The sequence below is a fragment of the Corythoichthys intestinalis genome, chromosome 8 (assembly GCF_030265065.1).
Source record: "Corythoichthys intestinalis isolate RoL2023-P3 chromosome 8, ASM3026506v1, whole genome shotgun sequence".
In the NCBI taxonomy this organism is placed as follows: Eukaryota; Metazoa; Chordata; class Actinopteri; order Syngnathiformes; family Syngnathidae; genus Corythoichthys; species Corythoichthys intestinalis.
In genome coordinates, this window is record NC_080402.1 from 42,655,166 (window position 1) to 42,669,749 (window position 14,584).

A 14,584-nucleotide genomic window follows, 5' to 3' on the forward strand; every position below is an offset into this window, starting at 1 on the left:
GTACAGTCTAGTTTCAGATCAGAGACACTACTGATGCGCGCACACGCACACACATGAAAAATCAACACAGTAATCCCAGATTAGAAGAGCTTTCCGATGATACCGCCAGTTGCATCAGGGCTAAGACTTTTACTTGTTTGTTTTTACACAATCCTTTCATCTTTTTATTGTCTTGTCTGTTTATTTAATCTGGCTTTTGTTTTTGCCTTTGTCACGAGCGAGTCTTTAGATGGGAATGCCCCTCAACACAGATGGTGGCATTGGTAGACAGTCCAAGGGTAAGCACTCCCAAGAGCACTCCACATAACAAGACTAGCTTTAGATGTTGAGAAAAGTGAACTAAAAGGGGAAGACATAAAAATGGCTTTTGAAAATACAATTTTTTACACATGGGCAGTTTGTTTGCAGATTTTTTTCTTGTTCTAGCGCTCCCGTTTGAAGGAAATCCATGATTGACAAATAAGAGGCAGGAAGACGGAGGTTTGAACCTCTAAATTCTTCAGTCCTTAAAAGTCTTTCTTCCTGTATACCACTCCCTGGAGCAGAAAACGTACAGTAAATGAATAGAAAATGCGGAAGGAGTAAAGCTAACATTATTATTGAGGAAACCAGTTACAAGGTTATTTTCATTTAGATGATCTGGGGACAGAGAAGCGGTAACGTATTCACGGGTTTCAGTCACTGCATGTGCAGAACACCCATTCATCAATCACAATAAGCTAAAGTGGTGCCCTCCCCCTGAATATGGTCTCACTTGCACATTATCGGAGTCCGGTAAATTGAGTCAGAGTCCAGTCATTCAGTCACAGTTACCCTTGGGAGCACAACTCAGAAGTTAGAGAACAGGTTTCAAATGTGTAGATGACATCATGTCCCCTGTCAGATCAGCACAGACAGCATAAACCACACAAATGAGCTTCTCTAAGGCATTGGCGAGCATACTGTATCTCAGTAAAGGAATCTACTAAGAATTTGACAATGTGTTGTTAATATTTCTAAACATAAATGAATAAAATAATAATGGCAATTAAAATATAAAATAAAAAAATAATGAAATGACTTTAAATCTGAGAAGAACAGCGATATTTACATTGTCTGTGGTCTTGAGCTGCTTACACAGCAATTGCATGTCCACTTTATTTTTAAACCGGTATTCCAGAAGAGAAACAAAAAGCAAAGTGTTCCAATTCAAAAAATCCTGTCAGCTACCAGTGCAAACACACTTTAGCTCGAGGTGGTCACTGGCAAGCGAATGTGTGTGTTTTTTACCAAATGAGTGGCACTATTTACTAGGGATGTCCCGATCGCATATTTTTGCACCAGAGTCCAAGTCACCAGATTTTGAGATTCTGCCGATACAGAGTCCTGATGCCATACCGAATTATTATTATTTTTGTCTTTATTGGAACAAAAGTTCCAAACATTTTATAGTACTGTACTTTTTGCAGCACTTCCTCTTCTGCTTTTTCCAGGAGTGTTGCAGAGTATAAAACATATATATCTTTGTATCTTTTGGCAATTCCATTGTATTTCTGGATTATTTTGTTACTTTTTAGCCTTTAAAAAGTAAAAAATATATATATATACAAATTAGGCCTGAATTATATTGGGAGAAAATTAACATTGCAATATATATTGCCAAGGCTCCACACTTACTTTTTGCATTGGTTGCACAAAATATAGGCACATTTTTAATTGTATTACCTTTAACGCCATACTTTTAATCACTCTCCATAACATTCATATAATTCATTTATCTTCTGAACCGCTTATCCTCCTTGTGAGGGTGCTGGAGCCGATCACAGCTTACTCCAGGAAGAAGGCGGATACAGCCAGCCAGCCAGCCAGCCACAGGACATATAGACACACAACCATTCACACACACCCACACTTATCGACAATTTGGAGTGTTCATTCAGCATACCATGCACATTTTTGGGAGATGTGGCAGGAACCCGGAGAAAACCCGGGAGCACGGGAAGAATATGCAAACGCAGGAAGGAACACACTCACACTTATTGACAATTTGGAGTGTTCATTCAGCATACCATGCACGTTTTTGGGAGATGAGGCAGGAACCTGGAGAAAATCCGGGAGCACGGGAAGAATATGCAAACACAGGAAGGCCGGAGCTGCGATTGAACCCACGATCCAATAACTGTGAGGTGGACGTGCTAACCACTGTCCCACTGTGCCGCCTTCATAATGTGAATTATTTTTAAACAAGAAGAATGTAGAAAAATGCAGGTCTCTTTTAAATGCTTCATTGAGTGAGTCCACTAAAATTCACTCACCCTTTGACGGTCACCGAGAACAACCTCTCCACAATAAAGATTGACTAAACGATGATTAGCACGTTTGTGCCTTAGATCGTAGCGGTAACGAGCCTTCACTTGCCATATCAAAGCTACAAACATGTCAATCATTGTTAACTTTAAGTACCAAACACCAGTTGCACTGGTGACAAAGAAAAGCAGCAGTAGGTCGAGGCTGTACGAGCATGAAGCAGAAAAACAAATATATTTTCTAATTAAAAACTTCGATTCTGCCCAATCCCATGATCGGATTGGGACATCCCTACTATTGATGCACGATAATACATTTTTCAACCGATAACTGATAACTTCCTCCTCGTTCCAACCGATAATGTCAAGCCGATAATTCTATTAAAAGATTTATGTAAAATTTTAAAGCATACACAAGAGAAAATATTACTGTGCAAAAATATAATTTATTGCTCCTTTTTTCAACATCAAATGTGAACAAGTAGTAAATTCCAACATCTAAATAAAGAGATTGTCTGACATTGTGTAATGGTAAACTTTTGGCAGCAATTACTTACAGAGTAAATACCTAAGTTGCACAAAAATGCGTTTGAAAGTAAGCCATTCCTAACATATAACATTATTACACTGCAAAAACACACCTCCTTAAAACTAGTTAAATTCCCTTGTCTTAAGTGTAAATCTGGGGAAATAAGTGAAATTATCTGCCAGCACTTGAAGTATATTTCACTCAGATTTCTTGAAGAAAAATAGCTATCTGAAAATAAGCTTAACAGTAATTTTAAGCAATAAATTATTATACGTAATCCTAAAAGTTGTCAGAAATGTTCAAAACTGTTCAAGAATAGGTATGGTTCAAAACATTATTTGAAAGCATTTTTTTTCCTTGATTTAGGTGAAAAATGACGTTTTTTTTTTTTTTTTTTTTTCCAGATGTATGGGCTTAATAAGAACTAATGGCAATATTTACTTCAATGAATTGGAATAATCTGGAGCATTCATCTGTTAGTCTTTAACACTCAAAACAAGATGAGGAAAATTATTTTACTAGATTTAAGAAGAATGATCTAATTAAGACGTCTTAAATTTACAGAGTACTGAATGCATTAATGACTGGCTGACTTCTTCTGAGTGGTTTGGTGCATGTTACAATTATCATCTAACCACTGTGCCGAAGCATGCTTACTTGACAACACTTGCCCAAATGTCCGTGGTGAAACTCATGTAATCGGCATGTTTTTCACTAAGAATGGCGGTCGTATAAATTGCATTATTTTTTTATCCGGGGCTTGGGCTCTCCGGTCACTTCGGTTTAAATAATAATAATACAAAAAAAAAGAAAAACGTCTCTGTTTCAACCCCTCCTCCCTCAGGGGCTTCAGAGAGAGAAGGAGTTGAGGAGGTGGCAGTGGAGAAGTGGACAAAACTGCTTCGTTTGAGTACATTTGGAGGCTAAATCAAGTACATAATTATCGGATTGCATTATCGGTTGAATTTTTTTTATCTGGATTATCTGTGTGACGTCATAATTGCCATTATCGGCCGATAATTATCGGTAACCGATATTATCGTGTATCTTTAATCCCTACTCTTTACAGCTGCAGAACAAAGTTCATCCCTGAAAGGTGATATATTGTGCTGTGTGCTACAACTCTGAAACAACCACTCTGGATCTTCAAATTTAAACTCTTACAGGTTTTTGAAATAATAAAATGTGAGAAAGACAAAAAGTGCAAAAAGTGGAGGGAGAGTGGGGATGGATGGGACAGAAAACTCAGGATAGAGAAAGTTGACGGAATAAAAAAATTAGGACGACGGAGTGAGAGCGGGACACTGGATGGGGGTTGCGGCTTTCCCTCTTCACTGCTATTGATTTTCTGTATGCCTCAGAGTGCATCAGCTATTTCTATCCATTTCCTTCACCTCCTCTCCTTTTTTTGTTCCTCTCTGCTTTACCTTCAGACACCCCCAACACTTCATCACCCTCCCTCCCAGACACCAACCCCTTTCTTTCTGTAACTGCCATCCTGTCTCTCCCTATGCGCCCCTTCTGCTTTATCTCACAGCATCCACATTTCTATGCTTTGCCCTATCATATCATCTGTGTCCACCTCTCATGCAATATTTTCCCACCTTACTGGCACTTTAAGGTCATTGATGGATTGGCGGAAATATACTCAATATCCACATCATGCACAATCAAATTCATGACATGTATCAAGACATTTGCCTTTACAAAGATTACTGAGATGGCCTCAAGGAGAGCAAAGACCAAGGCTGAACCATTCAATTATGTATCAAAATTGTAAAGACCTCAACCTGGATATGCATACATTTCGTCATCCATGTGTTTACTGTAATTTAAAAAATGACATAAAAAACCCTCTCTAGCAATTCGATCATTAATTTAAAAAAAGATCGAAATGAAATTCGACAATGTAATCCAAAGTTGAGTAGTCTTACTTGAATAGTAAGATTTGCCAAACATTACTTTCACTGATTATTATACTGTGACGATGTACTTTTGTAAACATTGGTCACCGTTGTAATAATTGAAAACTGGACAGAAACTCACCTGCCATATTTAAAGATCAGATTTTATATAATGAAAATACATTACTTTGGGTGAGCACATGGGAAGCAAAACTGCAAACCTGCACATACATATCACCCTGCCTCCTGAGCACATGTTAGGGCACACTTCACACTTTGGCACGAAAAGAGTCAAGTAACAAGAATGGGCACAAACTCAAAATAGGTGGCTAAGTAGCATCTGTTCAGCTGTTACCTGCCTAACAGTAAATCTAATTTTCTGCCTTTCTCCTACTAATTCACATTTTTGGTTATCTTATCACCTCCAGTTTACAACTACGGTAAATCCTTTGCCATAAAACGCACTATACTGTACATGTTAAGACCATGAAACAAAATGACTAACGAAATCGCTTGCTCTTGTGAAATGGAAGTTTATCAAATTTCTTCACCAAACTCACTTCCTTGATGAAGCAACTACAGCTGTATTGTGGCATATGACTGCAATTGTGAAATCTATGAAGATATGTAATCTAATAGAAACGTACTTGATCTGTGTCAATTAAATTCCATTAGTTGATCCATTATATATCAATCGTTGTCCATGTCTCCAATATGTGAACTGCGACCTACAGGGTCTGCTAGTCTTCTAAATGATGACAAATAGTAATGTGACTGTTCAGTGACAAAAAAAAAAAAAAAAACAAAGTCTTGAACAGTAAAAAATATGATTTGGTGATAGCTCAGGCCAAACTCAAATTAAAAATGTATAGAGTGACAAGAAGAATGCACATATTCTTGGCACATTCTGTAGTACTATATTCTTATCTCATCCTACTCTAAAATGAAAACAGATTACACTTGTTTTTTTTTTAATACCATGTGAAAATTGGACTAATATCTCGATTTCAAATTTTTAATGGTTGTAATATAGGAAACTCACAATTCTTTAATATTCACCCACTCAACAATTTTTCATGCCTTTGCTTACACTCACCAACTTCCTGTTTCTAGTCTCTATCCATCTATTCCCTCTTGTCCATTTGCTTCCAGCCAATTATTTTCAACTCTCTCTAGTCACAGTATCTGAACGGCTTCAAGGCTGCATACTCAACTATTCTCGAGGAGGCACTCTCCTCTCTTCTTGGCTAAGGTTATTGGCTGCAATAATGTAATTTTGTATTGCTTCTTTAACCACCCTTCTTGTGGCCCTTTCATTACCATCTTTGGGCCTTCCTCCGATTATTTAGCCTTACTACATGCAACTCCCAGTTTTCTTAAGGGTTTCAAGTGACCTTTGGTATTCTTTCTGTCAATCTATCTAAAAATGGTATTTTCCCAAACCGGATCAGGGTTCATACTTTGAACCTGAGGCTAATTTAAGATCATTCACATCCTCCTTCATGTTTCTCACTTACTGATCAACGAGAATGCTTTACTATTATTTGGAGTGATGACAGTAACACTGGTTACTTGGTCAACCTAAACAGAAGAGATTTTTCAAGCCTTGTGTGTGTGTGTGTGGGGGGGGGGGGTTGCCAGGCGACAAGTTAAAGAAAAGTATAAAACAGAGTACATGTTTCCAAATCTGAAGCGGACTGAAGGGTGGAGGACATACAGTGAGTGGTAGGACAAAGCTAAAGAGTGTGGCACATGGATATGTCCCCATGCTGCTGCAGGCAGTGCATTAAAATGATCTTTCCATTAGACAAATGTGCATGAGGAGGCCAGCAAAAATAGAATCGGGGGTGAGGAGGGGGCACAGAAAGGGTTGCTCGATCCAAAGGCTACCAAGAGATGAATGTAAAAGTGAAAAGATGTGCTCGGCCAGAACCAGATCAAATGGCCAGATGAGACAAATTATGTTCTTATGCAGCACTTGGACCAATGCAGTAAACTCCGCTGTACTTATGTCCCAGCTTCCAAGCACAGAGACCTGGCACAGAAATGTTAATTCGCCAGTTTATGAGTTAAACTTAAGTGAACTGTACATGTGACATATAAAAAATGATGAAGAAAACATACTGTACTTAAACACAATATGAAAAGTTTTTGACTAATGAACAGCTGAATATTAAGAGGACTGATAGCGCAAAAAAACATTAGGTTTTATGCTTGAAACAGGTGAGTAGCAATGGAAGTGACTCAGAATGTATTAGGGATGTCCCGATCGCATATTTTTGCACCAGAGTCCGGGTCAACTGATTTTAAAGATCTGATGATGCTGATACAGAGTCCCGATTTGATACTGAAAAAAGTATTTATTTATTTATTCATTTTAAACATTTGAACAAAAGTTTCAAACAAAATGCAGCTCTGTACTGTTTAGAGTATTCCCTCTTCCGCTTTTTCTGGGAGGGTTGCAGAGTATAAAACGTACACGCATTACGCAATATTTTTGGTTTTTTTTGGCAATGCCATTGTATTTCTGGATTACTTTTAGCCCTTTTTTAAAAAATTAGAAATCTAATCTGATTCTGACAATGGAGACAGGCTGGATTGAAGAGACAGGCAGTCAACTGCCACAATGCTACATAAAAAACACCCTAAAATGTCATTTTTAAAAAAGTGATTAATCTTTTATGACAATTTTCACAAAGAAATGATATGAAAGTTGCTTATCAGAAATTTGCGAACAGCATAATGGGTAGTATTAAATTCGGCAATTTAGATTTTCATGTTTATTCTTCTCATTTCTTGCACGAAGTTGCCCACGGCCCATTCAAATAGTGTCACCTTCCTGTCCCAAGTCAGTTTATCTACAAGTCATCCCATCGTGATGCTGGCCTCCTTTGGTATAATCTTTCTCATCATTACATGAACGGAATTCTACCCTTAAAAACCACTGGGCTGAAATGATGTTCAAATGACATTTTCAAGGAGTGATTACAAAATAATAAAGAAACAGATTCAGGTAAAGCAAGCAGTTTTTGGAAAAGTCATGAAAGCACGACACTGTAAATTGAACAGGCACAGAGATTTTTTTTTCTGGGTGTTGGGTCACTTGAGCCAGCCAAATGGTCCTAATAGTGTTAAAGTAGAATAATCAGCAGGCTCCATTTCTTGTGGGGGCTCTTTTAATGTGAAAAGTGACATCTTGTACATCTTTTTTCAGTCAGTCGCAGTCATGACAGTGTATTTTTTGGGGAGGTGGTCTGGTGGATTGGCAGTATGACCCACAGAGACATGAACTAGCTGGGCAGGACAAGAGGTGTGTTTCTGTAATGAGGAGGAGGGTGGACTCTGTGACAGCAGTCCTAGAGAGAAGGATGAGGACTCTCATGAAAGCACCCTGAACAACATGGGATACTGGGATTGGTCAGAAGAGAATTTGCAGTGACAGGTTTTTCTCTCTGCGGTGGAGAACAGACGTAGAACGGTTCTGGAAAGTGTGTGTTCCTGATGCTATAAGACTATACAATAGCTCAGTTTGAACATGTGTACCTTTTATTATTATTTTATTTTATTACTAGTGTTGATAGTATGGTAGTATTAAATGACTTGTTCAAGTGAAGATGAGGGAGATTTAATTTTACCTAAGGTGGCTTGCATCAGGAGGGAATTATTACAAACCCCACTCGCCCTAAAAAAGTACTGTAGGTCTTTGTGACTTAGGCCATTATTTTAGTAAAGTGACAATACTTGAATAGGCCATGCACAAGTTGTGCCTGGGAAAATAGGCCCTGCTTTAAGCTACCTGCTAACATTCAGTGATGTGTGGAGCAGCCACGTTGAATTCTATCACGTATTAAAAGAGCTACAATTCATACACTTACCCTCATGATTTTATGGGGAAATTGGGGCCACAAGGCCAAAAAGGTTGAGAACCCCTGCTGTAAGCTACATGCTTACACTCAATGATGGGCAGAGCGGCCGTACTGACTTCTACCACGCATTGAAAGAGCTACAATTCGTACACTTACCTAGAGCTGAAACGAATACTCGAGCAACTCGAGTTTAAAAACTGATCCGAGTAATTTTATTCACCTCAAGGAATCGTTTATTTTGCCAGCTCTAAGCATCACGTTTTGCCCGGACTACTTTTAATGCGGGACAACGCGCTGACGTCACGTGCGTGGGAAGGAAGGAGAAAAAAGAAGCAATAAAAAAAATAAAAAAAAACCTTACTGCAGCTGACAGCCGCTACAAACTACGCCGACGTTGCTAAAAACTACACCCGCATTATGCTAGTGTGGTAGCAGGTAGTGTCCGATGCGTCTCATAGATATCGCATGCATTTAGGACAAGATGCGAAATGACAGACTCGGCCTGGTCTGGGCAGCGTTAGTTAGTAAACAGCCGCCATCTTTAAGCAGTACACTTCTCAGCGCTAATAAATATAACGTTACTGTCACTCGCTCACGTAACGATAGCCCTTCGGAGGGCTAGGTTTCTATTGATTATGACCACTGTCAATGCGTGGCTAACGTGTCTTACATACAGGCTTTATTTAATCTGTAAAAACACAGCGCTGTAGAGTGATGAGGGTGTAAAATTAAACCATAATGAAGCTAACTGTCAGTTTTAGCTCAGTAGTCATTGCTGAATAAAATACCAAGTAGCACTGGTCCCTAATGTGCTCCAATACAGCAGGTGTCATACATTTATTTTGAACACTGCAAAAACTCAAAATTCTATCAGGACTTACAGTTTAGACAAACTTAAAACTTAACTAGAACTGAAAAATAGCTTGACACAAATGGAATTCAATTGAAACACGTGGGAAAAACACTTAGCTTTCAAGTGATGTGTTTTATCAAGCATAATTACATTTTTAGGGTAAGAAATATTTTTTTTATAAGATCTAGAAGTTTTTTGAGTGAAAGCAGTGAATTTTTTTTTCCTAGTCACATCTGAAATGCAATTGTTGGCTGTTTTCAACAATGTTCATCGAAAATAAAAACATTGATTGACTGAAAATGGTTCAATATTGGATTAAATGTCTTTTTTCTCATGTATATTTATAATTGCTCTTTATCTAATAAAAAAAAAAAAAGTCTTATCCGATTACTCCATTAATAGATAGAATTTTCAGTCGATTACTCGATTACTAAAATATTCGATAGCTGCAGCCCTACTTACCCTCATGTCAAAGATGTAAATAATCTCGTGCATAGACTTCATAATGATATTGACAGGACACATTCCCCTAGACACTGCGCCATGCCTTCAAGTTCGGGGCCGTCCCACACTCCGCTAGAGTCGGTCGAAGTTATTCTCAAACACATGCAACGATCCAACGCCGTATTTAGGTCGAAAACGTACGAAAGCTGTACCACACACAAACAGGAAGGATTGTCTCAGGAGTGATTTGTTCCAGGATTCAAGGTAATTGTTTTATTTTTCGTACCATGCATGCATTTTGAAACATTGTGAAAAAAAATCAATGGGAGAAATTATCCGCTATGGCATTCGCGTCATAATTTGCAATATTTACGTAAAATAAATGCTAACAAGCCGTTTTTTTCTTTTAACCAAGAATCGAGACTGTTTTACATTAATATCTATAAAGAATTCAGGGATTTAAGCATTTATTCACAAGAATTTTCAACATAAAAAGCTCTTTGTGGTGATAAGGCGTGGCCACAGTGGCTTAAAGACTAGCAATACATTCGACATATTTACGTAAAATAAATGCTAACTGCCCGTTTTTTTTTTTTTTTTTTTTTTGCTTTTAACCAAGAATCGAGACAGTTTTATGTCCATATCTATAAAGAATTCAGGGATTTAAGCATTTATTCACAAGAATTTTCAACGTAAAAAGCTCTTTGTGTTTCCACTCGGTCAGCTTTGACGGAGATAAGCCCCCTATTAATTGGCCCCGTGCCCTGTCAATATATTACGAAGTCTATGTCTCATGTTAATTGATCCTGTTTACTATTTTTAACGTTTGATGAGAGACTATATGTTTATAGCACACAGCCTGCAACTACACGGTGAATAAGAAACATTTTGCAGTGGATCTTTGAACTGCTGAGTCGCGGCCTCAAGAGTACCTTTGTAGATGTTTGTATAGAACGTAATATATATACAGCCCTGTATAAAATAACGTAATATATATACAGCCCTGTATAAAATAAACTGATTATAGTGCAACAAGCATATGATTCAGATTCCCTTTCAGACATCTTAACGTGTTGCTAGTGAGTTCCATGATGTGAAAAATGTGTCTGAATGACTTGTCGCTATTTTTTCAATATGTTGTTGTGTTTTGCATTCCCTTAACTGCCAGTAAGTCTTTCACATCTATTACATGTAGAGATTCTTACTTGTATTTTTTGTTGTTGCTGCTGTTGTATCATTCAGCAACACTGGAGGGTTGTGACAGCATGAACTGCGTTGTAAAGTTCATCATGAATTTCACTCAGATTCAAATATGGACTTTGACCAGACCACTCAAAAATATTTACTTTGTTTTTTAGCCATTCAGAATTTTACTTCAAAACCCAATCATGCTACAGCCTGAGGTCACGAATGAGGCAAAATGCTCTCCTTCAGGATTTTTTGGTAAAGGGCAGAGTTCTTGGTTCCATCAATCACAAGTTACTCTTAAAAAGCCACACATTCTCAGACTATCACACTACCTATACTATGTCTGACTTTTGGTATGATGTTCATTTTCTGAAAGGCGGTTTTACCAGTACACAAGATGAAACTAGACACACACATTCCAAAAAGTTCAACTTCTGTCATGTCAGTCCACAAAGTAACTTCCCCCAAGTCTTGGGAATCATTCAGATTTTTTTTTGCCCCAAAAGTAAAACGAGCCTTTGTTATTTTTAGTCAGCAGTGGTTTTCACCATGGAACTCTGGTATGGATGCCATTTAACTGATGCAAGGGTGGCCTGCTGCGCTTTAAACTTTGTCCTTGGTTCCTTTGTGACTTCCTGGATGAGCCGCTGTGCACTTGGAGTAATTTCTCTAGCGCCCTAGCGCCACCAATTCTGGAAAAGTTCAGCATTGTTCTATGTTCTCTCCATTTGTAGAATTTGGCTCTCATCATTGTTTGGTTGTGTCCTAAAACTTTATAAATGATGTAACTATTTCCATTTTTCATCAGGTCGTGGATTTTTTTGTCAAATGGTGTTGTCTTGTATAATCTTTTAGATCTTTTGGACATCTTCATTTTGTCAGACAAGTTTCAATTTAAGTGACTTCTTTTAATGAACATGTCTGGAGGTAATCAAGCTTGAATGTAAAAGAAAATAAAATAGATTTTTTTTTTTTTTTTTTTAAAAGACAAGTGATAAGCTGCAATTCATTCATGATTTATTAAGGGAAGAAATACCTTGTCTACATCGAGCCAGGCAGTAAATATTTTTCTTTTCCATAAATAAGATTACTATTTAAAACAGCACTTCATGTTTCCTTGTAGTATCTTTGATATATATTAATTATCTTAAACAGATTTAAGAAGGAGGGGAGGGGATACTGTACATCATGGTATAGACATACATAACAACTTACCTTCTGTTGGGATGCGGAGACCTCCGGGAACAGGGGGAAACCTCTGAGTGCCCGGGGAGTTGTTACTACCCGGGGTTTGCAGCTGGTTCTCTGCTTGGATGCTGTGAGCCCCGAGGGGAGCACAACCACCGGCACCGTGCTGCTGCTGGTTAGTTCCCATTATTGCACTTCCGTTAATTCCATTGCCACCATTATACAACTGGTAATATCCAGACCGCGAACGTGATCGAGTCCTGGGCGGCTCCATTGCCATTTGGTGACTGTGGAGCGGGTGGTAGAGAAAAGAGGAGGATGCAGCTGGGGACTGCGGCGGAGAAATGTTGGTAGATGCGGATTGTAAGCTCCGAATGTCGCTAAGGCTATAACTATAGCTCCCGACTCCAATGCCCCCCTCTGTTCGCTCCGCCGACTCCGCCGCCCCCGCCTCTTCGAATAAATCAACCCCTTTAGGGACCGGCTCTGGAGTGGAGGGCAGCCGGGGGCATACTCTGGGCTCTTGAGTCGTGGACTGGCCAGTGGCTGCGATTGGCATTTCCTTTGGGGGGATTTCCTCGGTTTCCTTTTTTTTCCCTTTGCCTTTTCGACTGATTTGCACTCACAGCGGAAGCTTGTGGGAGTTCAGACACTGTTTAAAAAAAGTAACACAAATACTTTCAGTTAGACTGTTAAAACACTAGTTATTACCTCATTCTAAAGGGTTGGAGGCGGTGTTCTAAACAACGCTGCGCACAGTGGAATCTAGAATTGATCAAAGTTAATTTTGGGTTCGGTTCGACTAAACAATAATCCTGACTCTCTCACAAATATATTTAAGTACACGCTGAACAACTTCAAACACAAAAAAAAAAAAAAAAACGACCAACGGTACAATTGACTGTGGCTCGTTAGCTCCCACAAGGCTATGATGTTGGAGGTATGCTAACGATAAGTGCGCGGAAAGCACTCCTTGCTACATATATTCCATTCTATAAACGCAAGCGTGTTATTCACATCCGAGTTGATCTCCAAAATGACTTCACGACAACTTTGACCACTTTAGTAGCATATTAAACTTGTTAAGCGTGCCTGCGCAGTGCCGTCGTTCGCTAGCTTGAGAAGATATCGCAACCCCTCCTCCTACAGCAACCAAACACTGAAGAGAGAATCCAGTTGCTTGCCACCCACGCCTAGAATACCTTTAAACTGCGTGGTTGTGAGCGAAATGGAGAAACAAGGATAAAAACTTGAGTTTTCCGAGTCATCCACAATCGCCGGTCGTGTGTCTATCCTAAACAGAGGTAACGCGATGAAAGCGCACACATGCCATGGGCGAATAAAAAAGTGACCAACATGAAATTACAAAGAAATAACCTTTGTTTAACGAACGCCATTTATGATCTGGTGTTATTACATTCTTTTCGGTAATCTTTTCCAGTTTTTTCCCCCGACAACCAACCTGCAATGTGATCTCACGGACTCGTACTCCTCACTCCAATCTGTCGACATTACAGTGTATGTGTGAGAGAGCTCCCAGTGTTCGCTTGGTGTCAGCGTGAAATGTGACAGACCGTCAAAGCTCAAGTCGGATTGTACCAGACCAGAGCAATAGATTCCAGGGTCATCTAGCACCTACAACACATTGGTCATTTATTGCGCATCGCTTCAATGAAAAATGATTCACGCATCTCACCATTATTCTTTATTAAGGTATGCCAATTATGCCGTGCTCAAAATAACGAAAGTATGAAGTCAAACGAACGGATGATTACATCGGTCATTGATTAATCGAGTCTGTTAAAACAGAAACTGTATGGCAGAGAGGCAGGCTAAAAGGGGCTTTAAATTATTTATTTACAAATACCAAGCCTTCCCGTTGCAGCTGTTTCACCCTGTCCTGAAAGTTTGCCATTGATATTCGTTGTGTCACAAAAGTTCCTTGCCATTTTGCTTTGGTGACTAGACGAATATACTTAAAACATAGTATCTAACATCTAGTCATTTGTTTAGTTTGAGACATCTTTAACCTTTTATAGGGCACTCCTTTACCTCATTAGGTGCCATTGACGGAGCTTTTCGTCCAATCCATTTTGACTGGGAGAAGCTAGAAGCGCCGTAAATGGCACTGAAAGATGAGCTTTCCCAAACAGTCCTCTTAGTTTATATTTTTGGCGGGCAATTAGTTAAATAAATAAATAGAATATATATTATTGGTCACGTTAAATTAAAAAAAAAAAAAAAAGTAACATATATTTTAATTAAAAAAAAAAAAAGTAAAAATAATGACTAAGAACCTTAATTTTGTTTAAAATTGCATTATCTTT

At 38.7% G+C, this 14,584-nt stretch overlaps 1 protein-coding gene across 1 annotated transcript in view; it reads right to left on the minus strand.

Annotated features, from left to right (window-relative positions):
• rnf38 (ring finger protein 38) overlaps positions 1-13,838 on the minus strand; it is a 38,458-nt gene extending 24,620 nt beyond the window's left edge. The window contains exons 1-2 of the mRNA XM_057843463.1: positions 13,720-13,838; positions 12,285-12,909 (exon numbers count right to left, since the gene is read on the minus strand). Of these exons, the coding sequence (XP_057699446.1) occupies positions 12,285-12,816 (532 nt within the window). The 5' untranslated portion in view covers positions 12,817-12,909; positions 13,720-13,838. The remainder of the gene's footprint in view (positions 1-12,284; positions 12,910-13,719) is intronic.
• Positions 13,839-14,584: the final 746 nt, after the last annotated feature.